General features: G+C 48.6%; 2 protein-coding genes across 2 annotated transcripts in view; one reads left to right on the forward strand and one right to left on the reverse strand.

Moving 5' to 3' along the window:
- The window catches only part of LOC129690653 (zinc finger protein 250), a 13,752-nt gene extending 1,752 nt beyond the window's left edge, over positions 1-12,000 (forward strand). Inside the window, exons 2-5 of the mRNA XM_055626416.1 lie at positions 6,904-6,991; positions 7,198-7,324; positions 7,568-7,681; positions 10,178-12,000. Of these exons, the coding sequence (XP_055482391.1) occupies positions 6,947-6,991; positions 7,198-7,324; positions 7,568-7,681; positions 10,178-11,502 (1,611 nt within the window). The 5' untranslated portion in view covers positions 6,904-6,946 and the 3' untranslated portion in view covers positions 11,503-12,000. The remainder of the gene's footprint in view (positions 1-6,903; positions 6,992-7,197; positions 7,325-7,567; positions 7,682-10,177) is intronic.
- Positions 12,001-15,651: 3,651 nt separating this feature from the next.
- Positions 15,652-17,747, reverse strand: Rpl8 (ribosomal protein L8). Its single transcript, XM_055626417.1, has 6 exons — positions 17,687-17,747; positions 17,353-17,500; positions 17,128-17,269; positions 16,789-17,007; positions 15,993-16,108; positions 15,652-15,850 (listed from the first exon to the last, which is right to left on the reverse strand). The coding sequence occupies exons 2-6, from the start codon at positions 17,488-17,490 to the stop codon at positions 15,692-15,694; spliced, it is 774 nt and encodes a 257-aa protein (XP_055482392.1). The 5' UTR covers positions 17,491-17,500; positions 17,687-17,747; the 3' UTR covers positions 15,652-15,691.
- Positions 17,748-20,088: the final 2,341 nt, after the last annotated feature.

Raw genomic sequence — 20,088 nt, forward strand, 5'->3', positions numbered from 1 at the left:
TTTATTTATTTATTTATTTATTTATTTATTTATTTATTTATTTATTTATTTATTTTTAATTAAAAGGATTTTGTTGGTTTTCTTCAATGGGCAAATATTTTCCATTAAAGTATTTTGGCTTTTTGCTATGTTTTAAAAGGCTTATTTCAAGATTCTTGTATAAATAATATGGTTTTGTCTGGTACTTGTAAAATATTAGTTCTGCATGGAATTTATTTAGGTAAGGGGTGAAGTTAGAATCCAGCCTTAGTCCGCCCCTGCCCCCAATCATAACCATTGCTAACATCATCCACTATCTATTGGATAATTTATCTTTCCATTTACTTAAAAGTGCACCTTTGTCATACACTAAATTCATTCCTCTGCTTAGGCCTATCTGGGGAGGGCTATGGTTAGGTTTATTTATTTATTTTATTTTGTGTATATGGGTGTTTTGCCTGTGTGCATGTCTATGTACCACGTGTGAACAGTGCCTGAGGAAGACAGAAGATGGCATCAGGATCCCCTAGGACTGGAGTTACAGATGGTCGTGAGCCTCCACTCGGGTGCTGGGAATTACACCCAGGTCCTCTGGAAGAGCAACCATCTTCTTTGCCCCTATTTTGGGAGGTTTGGGTGGTTTTGATGTCCGTTAGGGTTATTTGTTTTGTTTTGTTTTTGTTTTGTTTTTCGAGACAGGGTTTCTCTGTGTAGTCCTGGCTGTCCTGCAACTCCAGTTCCAGGCCAGACTTGAACTCACAAAGATCTGAACACCTCTGCCTCCCAAGTGCGGGGATTAAACGCTTGTACCACCACTCCCCAGCATTCTAGGTTTCTTACTAGTTGTTAACTTGGCTTGGCTTGAGATGTGGATGAGGTTCTGTCTAGTGAACTAACCCAGTCTTTAGAACAATAATAAGTTTGTTTAGTATACTGCAAAGGGCAAGGAAGCATGGCAGGAAGAGAACTGCTTGGATATGCAGTAGGCTGTGGGTGGCTAGATGGGTCAGCGATGGTCACGGGTGGCTAGGATGAGTCCCTTTGTTGGTACTTTCTCGCTATGCAAATAAGGGCAATTCTGGTGTAGTCTCAGGCAATTTTCTTCGGGTGTTGTTCCATCCTTTGACAGACGAGCTGCGGCTTTTAGGTTGAAGATGCTTTCTGGTTCAGGCGTGTATTGGAAATCCATTCCCTTTCTGGTCTCTCAATCATCCTTCCCCCGACAGTGTTTGGTTGGTTGGCTGGTTGGCTGGTTGCATTTGGGACATGACCCCTGAACTCCTAGGATCCCCCTGCCTCATCCTCTTTAGTGCTGGGATTACAGGTTACAGCTTGATGTGGTTTCTTTGTCATCCTTTTTAAAATGTTAAAAATCATTTGTCTTTTTCCCACTTTCTGGTAGTTTGTTGAGGACTGTGTATTAGATTTAATTCTAATTTTTAACTAAAACACTTAAGCACATAGCTAATTATCTTTTTTTTTTTTCTCCTAGCAATTTGAATCTCTCCCCCAACCTGGACTGAGCTCTGTTTCTGTTTCCAAGCTGTTTATTCTCTCCCCACCTCCCTTCTTTCCTGTGTTTTGTTTGAGGCAGAATTTTGCTATGTAGCTTAATGTAGAGTGAAGGGACTCTGGCCAGCCCAAGCGTGGCAAACGTAGCCCTTGCAGGCCTTGCCTTTCTCCTGCATTCGCTCTACCTTGCTAAAGGTATTAGATTACATTCCTAAAGCTAGCCACCAAGGTCTAGTCCCTTATTTGGTGAATCCCTCCTCCAGAGGAGGACTACCGAGGTCCAGCTATCAAATTATTGAAGTCCTTCAATCAGAACCCCCCCCCCTTGGTTCACCTAATTAACATTCCCAATTAAAATTAGACACCTCATCCTAACACGGGATTTCTCATTTTATCTTTCTAAGCTGCCATTTACCTATTGGGCCATGTCTGTCTCTTCTCTATCCAGAGGCAGGCCTTTGTCCCCACTCTGGGACAAAAAGCCCTTCCCTCTCTCCCGTGTTCCCTTCCCCTTCTCCTTTATCCTCTATCTCCTGTCTTTGTCTCTTATTCCCTGCTTGCTTTCCAGTCCTCTAGTCCTGGAACCTCTCAGGCCGACTCAGGCTGCTTAGGTTTATGGACAAATAAATTTTTGTGCTGCAAACCCTGACTTGGAACTCACTATGTAGTCTCGTGTTAGCAGTCTGTCCATCTCAGCTTCCCAAGTGCTAGGATTACAGGTGTATGCCAACTTTCCTGGCTGTGTCTAAGCTGCCCACTCCTGCCTGGGCCCAGAGTGACCCTATTAACTTGGATGGCCCTTGGGCTGGTGAAGCTCTGAAAAAGAGCTAGCTCCTTTCTTAGTAGCTCTGAGCTGCCTGTGTGTTTGTTGTCTTCTAAATAAACATAAAATTATTTAGGGGCTGGAGAGATGGCTCAGCAGTTAAGAGCACTAGCTGCCCTTCCAAAGGAACTGGGTTCAATTTCCAGCACCCAAATGGCAGCTCACAATTCCGGTTCCAGGGGATCTGACATCCTCACATAGACATACATACATGCAAAACACCAGAGCACATAAAAATAAGTCTTAAAAAGAAAGAAAGAAAATGAATGCTTGCTGCTCTTGTAGAGGTCTCGGGTTCAATTCCCAGAACCCACGTGGCAGCTCACAACTATCTGTAACTCCAGTTCCCAGGGGACCTGACACCCTTACACAGACATGCATGCAGGCAAAACACTAACGTACATAAATAAAAATATTTTTTAAAAGTATTTAGTTAGGAGACCCTGTGCCCCTATAATCTTTCATAAAAATGTTGATTTATGGGCTGGGCTGTGGAGGCACATACCTTTAATTCCTGGCACTCAGAAGCAAGTGGATCTTTGAGTTCGAGGCCAACCTGATCTACAGATTTATTTCCAGGATAGCCAGGGCTACACAGAAATCTTGTCTCGAAAAAACAAAATAAAACGTTGATTGATGTTGTGAATAAAGTATACAAATTAGCATTACTATGATTTGTGGTGTCTGTTCTTTCTTGTCTTAGACCAAGTGTCACTGGTGTATAGGAAAGCTATTAATTAGTAGATAGATTGATAGATAGATAGAAAATGCATGATCATTTACGTAGGGAAAATTTCAAGTGTTATGGTTTTGTACTCACAGGTAGCTTTTTATACATGAAAAAGGGTTGCAGCATGAGGATGGTTCAGAGCCACTGCTCTAGGACAAACATGTAAGTGTGTCACATCAAGATCTTGAGGAATTCCGAAATGAATAATTGGTTTCTTAGCTTACAAAATTTAAAAAAAAAAAAAAAGTAGTAACAAACCTAAATTCTCTGAAGGTCACAGAAGTTTCCACAGCCAAGAGCCAGAAGTTTCTAGGTCAGCCCCGTGAGCCCTGGAGACCTGTCAGAAGGCCTGAATGCGGCTTCTCTGGATTTGCATGGTTAGATCCCCACCCAGGTGTAGTCAGGACTGACCCACTGTCACTCTGTCAGGTTTCTAGGGAGCCAGAGCTGCTCATTCAGTGAAGGTCAGTTTCTCATGTGGGTCAGGATGGAAATATCACCCAAGTGAACCGAAGAGGCTGGTGATGGAGGGGGCCATCCAGAGAAGGCCTCGTTGAGGGAGGGCAGCGCCCAGTTGACTGCAGTATGACCAAGCACTGACCGTGGATTTTGCCATGCACAGATCAAAGGAATCCCTACCAAGCATTGCTCCAGGGACTTGTGGAGGTGACATCATGTGAAGACAGTGGTCTCCTCAAAAGCAGAAGGGGGAAAGACAACATGGAGTGAATCTGCTCCCTTGGGAGGCAACTGGACAAGGATGCATGAAGGACAAGAAAGGCCAGTCTGGCTACTCTCAGAGGACTGGGAAAGGGGATAGCTCACGTGAAGGGAGCAGGGGCCAGATACAGGAGGCTGAGCGCTTTCTTTTCAAGACAGGGTTTCTCTGTGTAGCCTTGTCTGTCCTGGAACTCACTCTGTAGACCAGGCTGGCCTTGAACTCACAGAGATCCGCATGCCTCTGCCTCTGGAGTGCTAGGATTAAAGTCTGTGTGCCACCACCTCCTGGCTCATCTTTTTTGATTGGTTTGTTGGTTGGTTGGTTGGTTGGTTGATTTCTGGGTGGGGCCACACATGCACATAGAAGACAGATCGTGAGAGCTGGTTCTTCTCCTTCCACCATGTAGGTCTCAGCTTGGTGGGAAGCCCACTGAACTATTTTACTGGCCCTATTTTTATTTTGTGTGCTTGCCTGTGTTTGTGGGCATGCCATAGCAAATGTGTGGAGGTCACAGTATACAACCAGTGGGAGCCGGTTCTCTCCTTCTACCAGGTCCTCAGACTTGACAGCAGGCACTCTTACCCACTGAGCTGTCTTGCCAGCCTGCCTGTCACCTTTGAGTCCCCACATCCACCTGTGTCTGACTCCATCTATCTTTTGAGAACCCACCCCGTGGTGTGGTGTTGGGTTTGATACCTGGCTCCACTGGGGTTTCCTCATTCTTCTGGATTCTTTTTAGCATCTGTTGTTTCTGTAAATTCTGAAGGAGTTTTATTCAGATTCTAGCTTCGTTCAGATTACAGTTGCATTGTACTTCTGTCAAAATGCACACACATTTGGAGGAATGGCCGTTGGAGAGCAACAGGGTGAGAAGGTGGAGTCAACCTCTCCCTTCTTGCCTCCCTGCTCTTTTCCTCAGAGACAGCTGTTAATTTTGTCTTCCTGAAAGTGATCTATGCAGATATACATATCTGACATTTTATTTAAAAAATAGGGTAACCTTGACTTCCTGTTCCAACAGGCAGATCATGATGTGTTCACATTTTTCCTCTTCTTCTTCTTCTTCTTCTTCTTCTTCTTCTTCTTCTTCTTCTTCTTCTCCTCCTCCTCCTCCTCCTCCTCCTCCTCCTCCTCCTCCTCCTCCTCTTCCTCCTCCTCCTCCTCCTCCTCCTCTTCCTCTTCCTCCTTCTTTTGGAGACAAGGTCTTACTTTGTAGCACAACCTGGACTTTTACTAAGGATCCTTCTGCCTCGACCTTTTGAACAGGTGGAATTACAAGGGAGAGGACCCATGCTTAGCTTCCATTTCATTATCAAAGAGCCAGAAGCCTAAAATGATGTGTTGTAATTGTTCCTCACTTAAAAAAAAAAAAAACAAAAAACAAAAAAACCCAAGTTATTTATTTATTTATTTATTTATTTATTTATTTATTTATTTATTTATTATGTATGCAATGCTCTGCCTGCATGTACACCTGCTTACCAGAAGAGGGCACCAGATCTCATTATAGATGGTTATGAGGCACTGTGTGGTTGCTGGGGACAGAACTCAGGACCTCAGGAAGGGCAGCCAGTGCTCCCAACCTCTCCAGCTCTCCTTGTTCCTCTTTTTTTTTTTTTCCTGGTACCATTTGCCATTAGTTGCAGATTTGGTTCTGTTTCACTATTGTAGATGCCCTGCTCCCAACCCTGACACTTCAGAAAACTGAATCCATCTGCTACAAAACCAACTCTCAGAACCCCTCTCTCCCCAGCCATTTAGCTGCTGTTGAATGTCTATCTTTGTATGTCCCCGGCACACACATACCCCTGAGTGTCCCCTTCTCATTTTAGACAAGATGTCTTTCAGATCTTAGACAGTATGCTCCTCCAGACTCAGTTCACCCACAATAACCGAGGTGTAGGCTCGCATTGCCAACACCTCCGTTGAGCCCTTGCCTTGTCAGTTCACCCACAGTAACCGCTCATGTTGCCAACCCCTCAGTTGAGGCTTTGCCTGCTCAGAGCACCACTGGGTATCTAAGACTGACTAAGGGCCTCAGGTAGACCATCCACTTCCCACTTAGGAAAGAGTACTTGGGAGGCAGCTTGGCTTAAAGCCTGCAGGTTGCACATGGGCTGCAAGAATGCCTTGAGTATAGAACATGGAGGGCCCTGTAGAACTACTGTCCTGTGAGCAGGCAGGACCAGCGGCCAGGGCCACCCCAGGCTCCCCAACATAGATATGATCAGTCAACCATAAGAACCCCACTGGTCTAGGGAGTGAAGGGTTGAAACTTTAAACCCTTAGAAAGCAAGAGGCACCCTGCTCAGAAATCCTTTTTGTTTTGTTTTTGTTTTCTGAGACAGGGTTTCTCTGTGTAGCCTTGGCTGTTCTGGACTGGCTTGGTAGACCAGGCTGGCCTTGAACTTGTAGAGATCCACCTGCCTCTGCCTCCCTGAGCGCTGGCTCAGGCTCACGCCACTTCGCCTGCCTTCCTTATCATTTTTTTAAAAACATTATTTATTTTAGTGTGTATGTTCTTAGGTGAGTTCATGCATACCACATGTGTGTAACAGCCCATGGAGGCCAGAAAAAAAGCATGAGATCCCCTAGAAGTGAAGCTGTGTGCAAGCCTGGGTCCTTTACAACAGTAGCAAGCACTCTTTTATTTTTTTTATTTAACTTTTATTTTATGTCCATTAGTGTGAGTGTCAGATCCCTTGCGATTGGCAGTTGTGAGCTGCCATGTGGGTGCTGGGAATTGAACTCGGGTCCTCCTGAAGCACAGCTAGTGCTCTTAACCACTGAGTCATCTCTCCAGCCCCTAGCCTACTTACCTTTAAAAACAAAACAGGTGTGAAGCCCTGCCTGGCCTTGAACTCACAAAGATGTAACAGCCTCAGGCTCCCCTTCCCAATTTTTTAAGTGGAACTTTCCCTAACTAAGCCTACTAGATGGGAGGGGCCCAGGAACCATATGTTTTCCCAGGACTGTGCACTAGAGAATACGAGTATGAGCATGGGTCTGGAGTGACGGGACAAGACGGACCTGCAGTGGCTTCAGCATGCCTTTCGCTATATGACAAGGGCCCCTGGGGGTCAGGGTCTGCGGGACCAGACTCTCAATGTGTTCTCTCTCCTTTCTCGGCCCCAACAGGATCCTCTGCTTTCTGTTGTCCCCACAGACCTAAGAAGCCAAGATGGCAGCAGCCGGCCTCCTGCCACTGCCAGCAGGGCCTCCTCAGGTGAGTGGTCTCAAAAGCTTATTCACTGGCTTAACCAAAGCTCCTGTGGTCCTCCCGTGCCCAGGCAGTCCAAACACCACTACATCTCCTGAACTCTACCACTTGTTCCTGTTGATCTCATGTGACTCTAAGGGGGGGGGGGGGGCGCCAGTCTCCCATGTCACTACCTGTCACCTGTGCAGTTACTCAGAACCCTGTCGCTCCAGGCCAAGGTGACCTTCGAGGATGTGGCTGTTCTGCTCTCTCAGGAGGAGTGGGCCCGCCTGGGCCCTGCTCAGCGAGGCCTCTACCGCCATGTGATGATGGAGACCTATGGGAATGTGGTCTCACTGGGTAAGGCTCCATCTGTGTATCTCTGTGTGCTGGACTCCTGGGGGTTCCCCAGGGGAGGCAGCTGCAGGGAGGAGGGGGCACAGGGCAGACTGATCCTGAGATCCTGAGGCTTGCTTATCTCCAAGTGTTTCGCTCCAACAGAATGTAAGTCGTGTTCATTTTCACGTGCTGGCATGTAGCATGGATTAAGGGAGTGTCTTACTAAATATTGTGTAATCCAAGGGCTTCCCTCCTCATGAGCAGGACTTCCGGGATCCAAACCTGTTGTGATCTCCCAGCTGGAACGAGGAGAAGATCCGTGGGTCCTGGATGGGCAGGGAACTGACCTGAGCCAGAGCCTGGCAAACGACCACTCAGGTGAGTAAAAGAACTGGGCCTGTTTTCACTGAAGGCTTAACCTGCTTCAGACTGAGCCACTGACAGAAGAAGCTTCCGTGGGTCAGGAGAAGGTCCTATCATTCTTCCTCTGACAGAATGTCCACAGACAAGAAGGTCCTGGGCCAGGCTGAGGCTCACAGAAGTATAGGGATAGTGATGATGCTAGATGGGAAACTAAACTGGGTAGAGACAAGGGATTTTGTCGATGCTCAGAAGACCATAGGTGGCTACCCAGGTATTAGAGGGAGATCTGAGTTCTGAGGTTCTGACGGTGGCTGGTTGGTTTAGAAAACAATAAGGCATCTTAGTATAGAAAGGAAGTTTCTCAACCTGATACTCGTGGTGAAGGGCTGAAAGTTTGAGCTCAGCTAGGAAAGAATCCACTTCCCCTATCCTGTGAAATACTATACTGAGGCCCCATTATGAAATAATGCAAAGTAAAACAAACAACAAAACTATAAGACTTGGAAGGGAAAGTATTATTTGAAATTTATGTGATCTTTAACTTAGAAAAAAAGAGATTGGCATTTATAAGAGAACTTAGCAATATTGTTAGGTAATAAAATAAAATAAAAATCATTTGTATGGGCTGGAGAGATGGCTCAGAGATTAAGAACATTGGCTGTTCCTCCAAAGGTCCTGAGTTCAATTCCCAGCAACCACATGGTGGCTCACAACCATCTATAGTCTGATATGGCACCTTCTTCTGGCATGTAGGCACACATGTAGTCTGAATGCTGTATAAATAATAAGTAAATCTTTTTTTTTTAAATCATTTGTATTGTATGTAATCAGCAACAAATAAAGGTATAAATATTAAAATTGTAACATAATAGCATCAGAAAGTTACTTGGGGGATCTGGTGAGATGGTATAGTGGTTAAGAGCACTGGCTGCCCTTCCCTTTCAGAGGACCCGAGTTCAATTCCCAGCACCCACGTGGCAGGTCACAACTGTCTGTAACTCCAGTTTCCGAGGATCTCACGCCCTCCTACTGGCTTCTGCAGGCACTAGGCACACAAGTGGTATGCAGACATACATGGTTGAAAGCAAAGAACTAAGTCCAAAAAATTATCCTCTGACCTCCAAGAGCACACATTGGCAGGTGCCTGACACACATACTTTAAATTTAAAAAGAATTCTCTTTGTCTATCTTTCTCTGCTGTGGGGCTTCCTGTCCTGTGATCTCCATCAGGAATGACAGCTCATTCAGGGAAGTTCACAGCCAAGACCCTGAAAACAGGGCTGAGGGTAGGTCACCATCCTGAGCCTGGCAACTAGGTCTGTTGTGCTCTGTGGGCGGCTACAAGAGCCTCTAGTGCTCCTGGGGCTGGCTGCCATCTTCTGCAGCAGGAGTAGAATGGACCTCTTTTCCCTTCTGAAACCTGAAGGGACTAACGCCCACCGTGTGTGGAATTGGCCTTTTATACCCTGCTAGGCCTCCCTTGTGTTTGAAGGGCCTCTCCACACTGTGGCCCAGTGTAGCTGTCTCCACACGAAGTCTTGAAGCGACAGACATGTTTAAATTTTAGATAGGAAACATGGGTATTTAGCCAGGCCATGGTGGCCCACACCTTCAATCCCAGCGCTTGGGAAGGCTTGAGGCAGGGGGATCTCTAAGTTCAGGCCAGCCGGGCCTACAGAGTGAGTTCAGGGCAGCCAGGGCTACACAGAGAAACCCTGTCTTGAAGAAAAAAAGAAAAGAAAAAAAGCATAGCTATTCTCAGTACTCACATACACGGCATGCTCTGCCCATAAAGACTGTCTTGGTTCCAGAAAGCCTTCCTTACTGTCTACACTGCAGCTCTCACAAGCTCGTCTCCAACCTAAATGTGGCACCCGAGTCCCACTATCTGCCTCTTGCGGATCCACTCTACCCCTGCTGCACGGTACATTCTCCACAGAGTTGCCTTCTCGAGGGTGACCATTAGCATCCCGCCATGTAGCATCCCACCAGAGCACCCTCTGACCTGCTCAAAGGCGCCAGGCTTCCCATGATGGCCGTCGACCCAGCGTCATCACTCACGTGCTGCTGCCTACCTCACTGACCTCACGGTCCTGCCCTCACTCCCCACGGCCTACGGAAGCTCAGCCATCATAACTCCGGGGAGAGCACCAGCTTCATATGCATTCTGCGCAGGGCTGGAAGTCTGGTGGCCCCCTTCACCTCACCGTTAGTTCTGATTTGTTGAAAGGCGTTCCTTTCAGATCTCACAGCAGGGACTGAGCAGCAGAGCAGGCTTTAGGATTGTACTCTGCAGTTTTGTGTAGCCTTAACCTTTGGTGGGTTTTATTCTGGTTTTGGTTATAGTGTTTGTTTGTTTGTTTGTTTGTTTGTTTTCAAGCAGCCCTTGTCGGTAGCGCAGACTGGCACTGGATTCACAGCACAGACCTCCCACCCTGGCCTCTCAAGTGCTGGGATCATCAGCTTGTACCACCCCAGCCATTAGCCTTTTCATTTTGTCTCTTGTTTCAGAATGCAAGGCCACGGAAGAGGCCCAAACCCCAGGCTTGAACGCGCAGCCGTTGATCTCAGATGAGGAAACAGTGACTCCGGCGGAAACACCGCCAAAGAAGGCAGATGAAGAACCTTACAAAACAGAGCAGAACTTCTGCCTGAGTCCAAACCCCATCGGCCCCCAGAACGTCCAGGGGTCGAACCCGAGTGCGCCACCTGCTCGGCACCCGGCAGCTCCCGGGGGAGAGAGACCCTACGTGTGCCTCGAGTGTGGCAAGCGCTTCGGTCGGAGCTCTCACCTGCTTCAGCACCAGCGAATCCACACCGGGGAGAAGCCCTACGTGTGCCATGCGTGCGGGAAGGCCTTCAGCCAGAGCTCGGTCCTCAGCAAGCACCGGCGGATCCACACGGGGGAGAAGCCCTACGAGTGTAACGAGTGTGGGAAGGCCTTCCGGGTGAGCTCGGACCTCGCCCAGCACCACAAGATCCACACGGGGGAGAAGCCCCACGAGTGCCTGGAGTGCGGCAAGGCCTTCACCCAGCTGTCGCACCTCATCCAGCACCAGCGGATCCACACGGGGGAGAGGCCGTACGTGTGCCCCCTGTGCGGGAAGGCCTTCAACCACAGCACCGTCCTGCGCAGCCACCAGCGCGTGCACACCGGGGAGAAGCCCCACGGCTGCAGCGAGTGCGGGAAGACGTTCAGCGTCAAGAGGACCCTGCTGCAGCACCAGCGCGTGCACACGGGCGAGAGGCCCTACGCCTGCAGCGAGTGCGGCAAGGCCTTCAGCGACCGCTCGGTGCTCATCCAGCACCACAACGTGCACACGGGCGAGAAGCCCTACGAGTGCGGCGAGTGCGGCAAGACCTTCAGCCACCGCTCCACCCTCATGAACCACGAGAGGATCCACACGGAGGAGAAGCCCTACGCGTGCTACGAGTGCGGGAAGGCCTTCGTGCAGCACTCGCACCTCATCCAGCACCAGAGGGTCCACACCGGCGAGAAGCCCTACGTGTGCGGCGAGTGCGGGCACGCCTTCAGCGCGCGCCGGTCCCTGGTCCAGCACGAGCGCATCCACACGGGCGAGAAGCCCTTCCGGTGCAGCGAGTGCGGCAAGGCCTTCAGCCTGAAAGCCACGCTCATCGTGCACCTGAGGACCCACACCGGCGAGAGGCCCTACGAGTGCAACAGCTGCGGCAAGGCCTTCAGCCAGTACTCCGTGCTCATCCAGCACCAGCGCATCCACACGGGCGAGAAGCCCTACGAGTGCGGCCAGTGCGGCCGGGCCTTCAACCAGCACGGCCACCTCATCCAGCACCAGAAGGTCCACAGAAAGCTGTGACCCCCGGCCGGCCGCATTTAGAAGGCGCACAAGCCGGAAACAGCCTTCCTCCCCGGGGGGTGGGGGGGACACGGCAAGAGGCGTCTGCTAAAGCTGCAGGACCTTTCCCTGGTGACCCAGCCTCATAATTCTACTCCCTTCCTGGGAGAAGCATCCGGCAAATGTTAAATTTCTTTTCCTCAACATCTGGACGTTATATTAGAGAGCAATCCTATACGGATATCGGTAAAGACAGCTAGAATTCTCCCTTTGGTTGATTTGACATGAACTGGGTTTGTTGAAGCAACTGAAAAGTTAAGGAAGGCCTAGGGACCACTGACATTTCATTTCAAATGACGTTCCTTTTCTTACATAGCTTCATGGCTTTCCTAAATGAATCTGATCATTCTAATATTGTATTTAAATTTAGAAACGTTGGACTATTGGCTGGGCGCGGTGGTGCACGCCTGTAATCCCAGCACTTTGGGAGGCAGAGGCAGGTGGATCTCTGTGAGTTCCAGGCCAGCCTGTTCTACAAAGTGAGTCCAGGACAGCCAACAAATAGTTCAACAAAGAGAATGTTGAACTATTTTCGGTATTCTTTTAAAACACTTAAGTGCTATGTGGATAAAATGTTTAAAAAAATTCTTGGGCCAGAGAGATGGCTCAGTGGGTAAAGCCTGATAACTGGAGTTTGCTTTCTAGCCCCACATTGTGGATGGAGACAACCAACTCCCACAAGTTGTCCTCTGATTTCCAAGCTCGTAAGTGTGTGATATGCACACACAAAATCAGTATTTTAAAATACTTTTATCAGATATTCTGAAATGGCAGTTCTAAGTGCTTGGAAATACCTGTTTTCTATGAAAAAAAAAAAAAAAAAAAAAAGGAAAGAGATAAATTTGAATTTAAACAACAAAAAAAACCCCTCTGGTTGCCTGTCTTAGGGTTTCTATTGTCCTGATAAAATACCATAACCAAGGCAATTTGCAGAAGAAAGGGTATATTTCACTTCCACATCACAGTCCATCATCAAAGGATACCAAAGCAGAAACTCATACACATGGGCCATGGCTAACACTGCTTACTGGCTTGTTCCACCCAGCTTGCACAGCCTGCTTTCATATATGTATTCAGACAGGATCCACTCGCTGGTCCTGTGGTACCGAGTCTCTAAAATGTTGGGACCTCCGTTTAAAACAGCAGCTTCTCCTGGGCTCTCTTCAGGGACTCTAATCCTGCCATGTGGTGCCAAGCCTTTCTCTCCATGATCAACTACCAGAGGCTGCACCTTCCTTCACAATGGCCTCTCAACAGTGCCAAGCCTCAGTTGGAACTCATGCCTTCATACCACTGTGCTCTAATTTTATTCATCAGTGAAAAATTTGACTCATGAGCTGGCAAATGGCTGAGTGGGTCAAGGTGCACTTGCCACCAAGCCTGACACACAGAGGACAGGGAGAACAGGTCCGCCTATTCCTCACCTCCACACTCAATGCCAGGGTATGCATCCATATACAAATATGTGCACATACACTAAAAGTCAACTGTAAAAGATACTTTAAGAGCTGGAAATGTCATTCATTTGGAAGAATGTATGGAGCCAGGGGTTTGATCCCCAGAACATAGCCATGAGTTAGGCATGCCTGTAAGGCCTGTACTTGGGAGATGGAGGCAGAAGGATCAGGAGCATAGGCATCCTTGCTTGACTTTGTTTAGTTCAAGTTGGTATGAGACCCCCCCCCCAACTCAGAAGTAATGTATACCTTTAAATGGCTATTTCCCTCAAAACCATCTTGTGACCCACAGCTCTCTGTAAAAGGAAACAGGGCAGGTGCCCCTCCAATTATTACTGCCTCTTCACACTTTTAATGTTACCAGCACATCTGAAGTTTCTTAAACTCAGCTTTTCCAATTCCCTAATGCTATGCCCCAGCTGCCTGACCCCGCCTGATGGACAAATGGAAGTTTAATCAGTTGAGGTCTCCTATGGTCTTACTGAGAGGACTATGGGAAACAAGCATCATAGTATCATTGTCAGGAACTGAGCCCTCAAAATAAAGACTGTGCTCAGAGGACTGGTGACAAATTCAGTGTTTATCAAATCACAGTAATTCACTTTTTTTCTTTCCTGATTGTTTTATTTTTTTCTTTATTAATTACACTTTATTCACTTTGTATCCCCCGTGGTTCCCTCCTTCCTCCCGTCCCAATCCCTCCTTTCCTCCCCAAGTCCACTGATAGGGGAGGACTTCTTTTCCTTCCTTCTGATCCTAGTCAATCAGGTCTCATCAGGAGTGGCTTCAATGTCTTCTTCTGTGGCCTGGTAATGCTGCTTCCCCCTCAGGGGAAGGTAATTAAAGAGCAGGCCAATCAGTTCATGTCAGAGACCGTCCCTGTTCCTATTACAATGGAACCCACTTCGATACTGAACTGCCATGGGCTACATCTGACAGTAATTCATTTTTAAGCCACAAACACTGCCAAAAAATAAACGCAAAACAAAACAAAAAAAACTTTCATGGAGTAGAGGCTGCTTAACTAGAAGTCCATTTGGTGGTCACTCTTAGTCCACACCCATAGCCCAGACAAATTGGGTCTCTGAAATTGATCTAGAATAGGCTCCTTTTATTTTCTGAGACAGGGTTTCTGGGTAGACAAAGCTGGTCTCAAACTCAGAGATCCACTACCTCTGCCTCATGAGTGCTAGATTAAGGGTATGCACCACCACCACTGCCAGGCCCGAGGTTTCTTTTGTGTCCCTTCCAGAAAAATTTCTCCCTTGGCCAACACTAAAACCCCATTTGCCCAAAAGGAGCCACACACGGTGCTTTTCTGATACCCTCCTTCCATAAACACCTGTAATCTGGGACAACCTCTGAATTAGAACCAGGAGAAATGGCCAGTGGGTCACTAGGGGCAGGAGTTCATATCAGCAGGAATAGAGAAAAAGGTCTGTCCAGGACAGAGGCTGTCACTTAGTAATAGCCTTGTCATTTAGCAGTAACCAGGTTGTATCACCAGAAGCACCCCACAAGGAGTACAGAAATCTACTGCCCTACACGTGAGAAGCCTCAAGCACACTTGCCAGATGACAGGCCTGGAGACATTAATGATTCCTGTGGAATGTTGTTACTCAGTGGTCAATGAACAAGATGCCACAGGACATGACGAGCTTTAAAGCTCATTTGGTAAACTGCCTGCCTTCCCACTAAAGCCAGTCTGTCCCTAACTTGTGACTTCTCTGCATAGTCCCTGACCCTAGAGAGGTAAGCCTCAGACCACACTGCCCCTGTGCCAACAGGCCTGAGACCTGGCTTTTTGTGATCTCCTGCCCCTTGAATAGGAAACATTGCTATTCCATGTAGGGTCCTAACTATGTGGTTGCAAGTTGTCTTCTGGGCCTGCAGCTTAAACATAAGCATCTACCCCTAATCCCAAGGATCAGCAATTACCTTGCACACAAGAATCTAGGGCCAGTAGACACCAACCTCAAGCTATCACTATAACCCCTGTCACTATCAGAGTAAAGAAAGGTGGAGGGAGGCTAAAAGCAGAAAAGGCACTGAGGCACATCCACTGCAATATTAATAAATCTCAATGTGAAACGTCTTCGTAACTTGCAGGGGAGTGGAGGCCATATTGGATGTCTCATACTTTAAGCTCTCTGGTCAAGATATAACCAACAGGACATTTGGACATTGTGGAAAGCAGTTTGCTCTAACACACTGGTGCCCCAAACAGCAAACTCATGCCTGTAACTCCAAGTCACACAATCAAGAGCTTGAGGATAGCTTCTACTGCATGGTGAGAAGAAATGGGGAAAAATCTGTAGTGTGATCACCAATTCCAGTAACTGGCTCACAGCACGGATGTCAGTGCTGCATGTTACAAAACTGAGCTACCTGAGTGGGTGTGATGGCAAACCCAGAACTTGGGCAGATCTCTGTAAGTCCAAGCCCAGACTGGTCTATTGGCTACAGTGAGTTCCAGGACAGCCAAGGGCTGTGCAGACCCAGATTCCAAGCATGATCCCCGGCATGCATGCTTCTGGCCCTGAACACTTACACTGTGTCTAAGTTCCCGAATCTTTCACTTCCCCTACCAAGGGGCTCATGGCAGGGATCCCCTGCCCTACCCCACAGAGAGCAGGCTCTCACACACGCAGCCTATTAGCCAAAGGACATACTTTATTATTAGCTCCTGGGCTCTAGTTCTCCTTCTCCTGGACAGTTTTGGTTCCACGTAGTCGCCCTGTCCGGCGGGCAGCAATGAGACCCACTTTGCGCCCAGCAGGGGCATCTCTTCGGATAGTGGAGGGTTTGCCGATGTGCTGGTGGTTACCACCTCCAAAGGGATGCTCCACAGGCTGTAGGGAAGAGAATGAGATTGGAATGAAGGAAATCTCAACTACTTGGGGAAGACAGTGGCAGAACCTAGGGCCTAAGACCTCCCTACTGTAGGTCCTCCCAGCACAGGAACCAGAGCCCACTCAGCCAGTGGTTACTTACATTCATGGCCACACCCCTTACACGTGGCCAGCAGTTCCTCTTTGCCTTGTACTTGTGGTAGGCTCGGCCAGCCTTTAAGATAGGTTTGTCAATTCTGCCTCCACCGGCCACGACACCTGCAGAAAGAGAACACCTCTGAGATACATACCACAACCTCCTGTCACAAATATCCCAGTTAGTGCTATGCCAGGAATCTACAACCCCTCATGAAGATTATTAACAGTCTTAATGAAATGTCCATCTAGGAGCCCAAGCACTTCACCAAGTTCCACCTAGGAAACCCCTTACACTCTGCAATCTACTATTTCCACAAGAGGGTGGGCCCATGCCTGCGTTAACCAAAATGTCAACTCAGCCCAAGTTCCCAGGGTCCACCTCAGTGTTCAGGGCCCCACACTCAGGACAGTACCTTCAACCTCTGGAAACACCTCCCATCACAAATGGAAAAACACAGCACCCTCTGTGAACATATATCCTCAGAAGCTAGCCCATGCAGGAACTAGGCTAGCAGACTGCAACACGGTACTAAGTAACCAAACAAGAGACTCTAGACTCTCACGCCTTCCCACCGACTTGAACATCATTCAGAAGTCACCAATACCTATCTTCTCTAAAAACAACAAACCAGACTGCAAGAGCAACCAGTGCCTTTAATCTAGAGCTATTTCAGCAGCCCATGCTGTCCCAGTTACTGCCCCACCAAATAAGAAATCTGGTTCTAAGGCCCATGCCTAGCAGCCGGCAGCTATACACCAACCGCCCAGTCTTCAGGGTTTCACTGCTCTGTGGCACTCACCGACAACAGCTCTGTTGGCCGAGGAAATGACCTTCTTGGACCCTGAAGGCAGCTTCACTCGGGTCTTCTTGGTTTCTGGGTTGTGGGAGATGACCGTGGCATAGTTCCCGGAGGCTCGTGCCAGCTTGCCCCTGTCCCCAGGCTTCTCCTCCAAACAACACACGATAGTACCCTCAGGCATGGTGCCCACGGGCAAAACATTGCCGATATTCAGCTGGGCTGTCAAGAGAAGTTGGCAAGGCGACCAAAAAGTCAAAAAGCAACTCCAGCCCACACCGCTCCCACCCCACAAAGCTCAGCATTCTAAATCCCGAGTCCGATCCCCGCCTTGAAGCTCACCCTTCTTGCCACAGTACACGAACTGTCCGGTGTGGATTCCCTCTGCGGCGATGAACAGCTCCGTCCGCTTCTTAAAACGGTAGGGATCACGAAAGACCACTTTCGCGAGGGGGGCGCCGCGACCAGGGTCATGAATGATGTCCTATTGGTGAGGGTAGCATGATTATAAGGTCTTCTGGTGAGGCCCAGCTCCCCGTCCGCTTGCCCCTGGCAAGTGCCTCGCACCTTCACGATGCCCTTAATATAGCCGTGTCGCTCAGCGAAGTCCACAGCACGGAGGCGCGCGGCGCCCTTACGGTGTTTCACGTGCGCCCGGAAGACAGAACCCGCGCCTTTCCTCTGCCCTCGGATCACACGGCCCATGGCGGCGAGTCTGGAAACGGCTCACATTCAGGATCCAAAAAGAGATCCCCGCCGGCCCCCAAAGCTGAATGTACCTCCATCCCTCCCTCCCGGTACGGGATGAAGGGACCAGGCTGCACAACAGACCACCGAATAGCTGACGGTGGCGGATGGCGGTGGATAATTTCAAGCCCGCAGCAACCCAAACACAACTTACCTGCCGGCAAGCAAGGCCGAAAGAGGAAATACGTGACGCAAAGCAGCCTTATCTTCCGGGGCAGGGCTACGACCCCGCCCCTTCCGTGGCGCGATGCCTGTCGGAGCTTGTAGTCAAAACTCACGCCCTGTGTTTCTACCGACTTGCAGCACCAAGGCTCATACCTTTAGACCACCAGGGTCTGAAGAAACCGACTCAGGAGTCTTGGGAAGGGCAGGTGGGCGGTGGATTTGTCTAGCACCACGCAGAATCCGAGATTCCGAGCTGCACGCAGGCAAAGGCTTCCATAAAAGTTGAGGGGCTCCAGATGCTGCCTCCAAGGTAGAGGAAGGAAATTGTACGTACAGACACAGGAAATCTAGTGCTTTGCACTACTGGAAGATTGGGATTTCCAGGTCTGTCGGTAGTTGGTGGCACATGCCTTTAATCCCAATAGGCGGAGTTCCAGCTAGCCTGGTCTAGAGAATATGTTCCAGGACAGCCAGGGCTACAAAGAAAACCATATCTCAAAACAAGTAAACAAAACAACATAAGATGATGATGATGTTTGTGATTTTGGTGACAGAAAGCCTCCTGCCATGTCTGCAAGTTTGGCAGAGAAGCCAAAAGGCTGTGGCCTCAGTAGATGGGAAGAGGTTGGTACAATGACCCTGGAGAGCAAAGAGGAGGAAGGAACAAGGCAAAGAAGAGGCTGCTTGGCAATAAAGTGACCTGTGGGTGTCTTTGGTGGCACAGAGCCCCCAAAAAGAGGGTCTTCATTTGAGCAAAACCTATCAGTAGGTGATGCCATAAAGATATAGACAGGGAGATCAGTGAGAATCAGGGTTCCAGTTGGTAACAGAAGTTTGTAGTCAGAACTAAGAGATCTTGCACAGCAGAGACTAAAATAGCAATGGGTACTGAGAAGGAGGTGGAGGGGACACCCTGTGGTCAACTGCTTAAGTTCCAAGTGCATGGGGTATTCCCAGAAAGTCAGTGAAGCTGGTAGGGGCAGGGATCAAGCCACCCAGGGGCAGAGTGAGGGGTCTGAGTCAGCCCAAAAGAGAGCCAAAGGGGGCCTGTATCGGAAGAGTGCATCAGGAACCAAACACTTGAACATACATTTACAGATCCTCCAAAACTGTTCTGAGGGCCAGCTGGTGAGGTCTACCCTAGTAGTATCAGGGTCCTTACAACCAGAAAGCCAACAATGACCCTGCAGAGTTCAGAAGACAAAGCACTAACAGGTATCCTGGCACAGTCTTGAGGACTGTGGTCCAAATCCATCCAGCTGTCAGCCAACCCAGCCTCTCATGAAGCAGGCTCTCCAAGCTCTGTGTCACCTTATGATGGTGGCTAATCTGGGTGAAGGGGCCAAGCACTCAGCATGGCCTTTGGGGGAACTTTAGGGTGGGATTTGAGGATCTGTCTCTGTTTGTGCTAAACATGACCTCTCATTTCAGCCACTGCCAGGTAATCCCTGCTTTTTAGATGTAATTTTAGAAACTACTTGTATATGTCCTTTTAGTATTGTCCTTTAAGTGTTCCTTGTCCCATGTAATTTGTCATCATTGCAAATTCTCTGTCACTTCAGGGAGGGGAGAAAGATGGAATAGCCCAAATTCATAGTATAGGAACTGGCACTTGCAAGACCTGAGGGGTTGAAGCCTTGATTAGTTGGTGTTTCTGCTGCAGGCTTTCAAGGAGCAGAGCTCTGCCTTAGGGCAGAGGAGGCAGGTGCATCTGGCCAGTAGCGCTGCATCTCTATTGGTCTGCAGGGTAGTCACCACTACAGGGACAATAACGCTTGCAGTTACTTGGGGCCCGCATGGGGTGACATGTCCTAGCCTTCAACCCTTCTATCCCTGTGGCTTCAATTCACAGGCTTTTGGGGGATATTGAACATCCAAAGCTCTAGGAAAGGAAGCAATGTTGCCATGCTCCTGTGGGTCCAGAGTCAGGATTTCAAAAGAGTCTGGCTTCCTTTAGGACTAAGGGGAGATGCCAGTTGGAACAGGTAGGGAATGGAGCGTTCAGGTGGTTGGGAGGTGTACCTTAGAGATGTGTTAAAAGTTTTTCAGAGGGTTGTGACTATAAAGCTTAATGGGTTACTGAATCCTGAATCCCAGTGACCCTAACCCCTAGTATAGATAGGAATATTAGGAATATATTAAGTCTTTGTTTGTTTGTTTTTGGTTTGTTTGAGACAGGATTTTTCTGTGTAGCCCCAGCTGCCCTGGAACTCACTCTGTAGACCAGGCCGGCCTCAAACTCAAAGATCTACCTGCCTCTGCCTCCAGAATGCCTAGGAATAAAGGCATGTACCACCACTGCCCATTTTGTTTGGTTTGGTTTTTATTTGGACAAGGTCTCACTTGGGAGCTACAGCTGTCCTAGAACTTGCTTAGGCTGGCCTCCAATTT

This window comes from Psammomys obesus, unplaced genomic scaffold, assembly GCF_907164565.1.
Source record: "Psammomys obesus unplaced genomic scaffold, mPsaObe1.curated_primary_1811, whole genome shotgun sequence".
Lineage (NCBI taxonomy): Eukaryota > Metazoa > Chordata > Mammalia > Rodentia > Muridae > Psammomys > Psammomys obesus.

Excerpts from the sequence above, each read along its gene's own strand:
- Rpl8 (XM_055626417.1), bottom strand. The coding sequence starts at position 17,490 with ATGGGCCGTGTGATCCGAGGGCAGAGGAAAGGCGCGGGTTCTGTCTTC. Across the intron at positions 16,109-16,788 it reads GGCCAACAGAGCTGTTGTCG|GTGTCGTGGCCGGTGGAGGC; the intron begins GTGAGTGCCACA and ends CTCTTTCTGCAG. Across the intron at positions 15,851-15,992 it reads TAAGGGGTGTGGCCATGAAT|CCTGTGGAGCATCCCTTTGG; the intron begins GTAAGTAACCAC and ends TCTTCCCTACAG.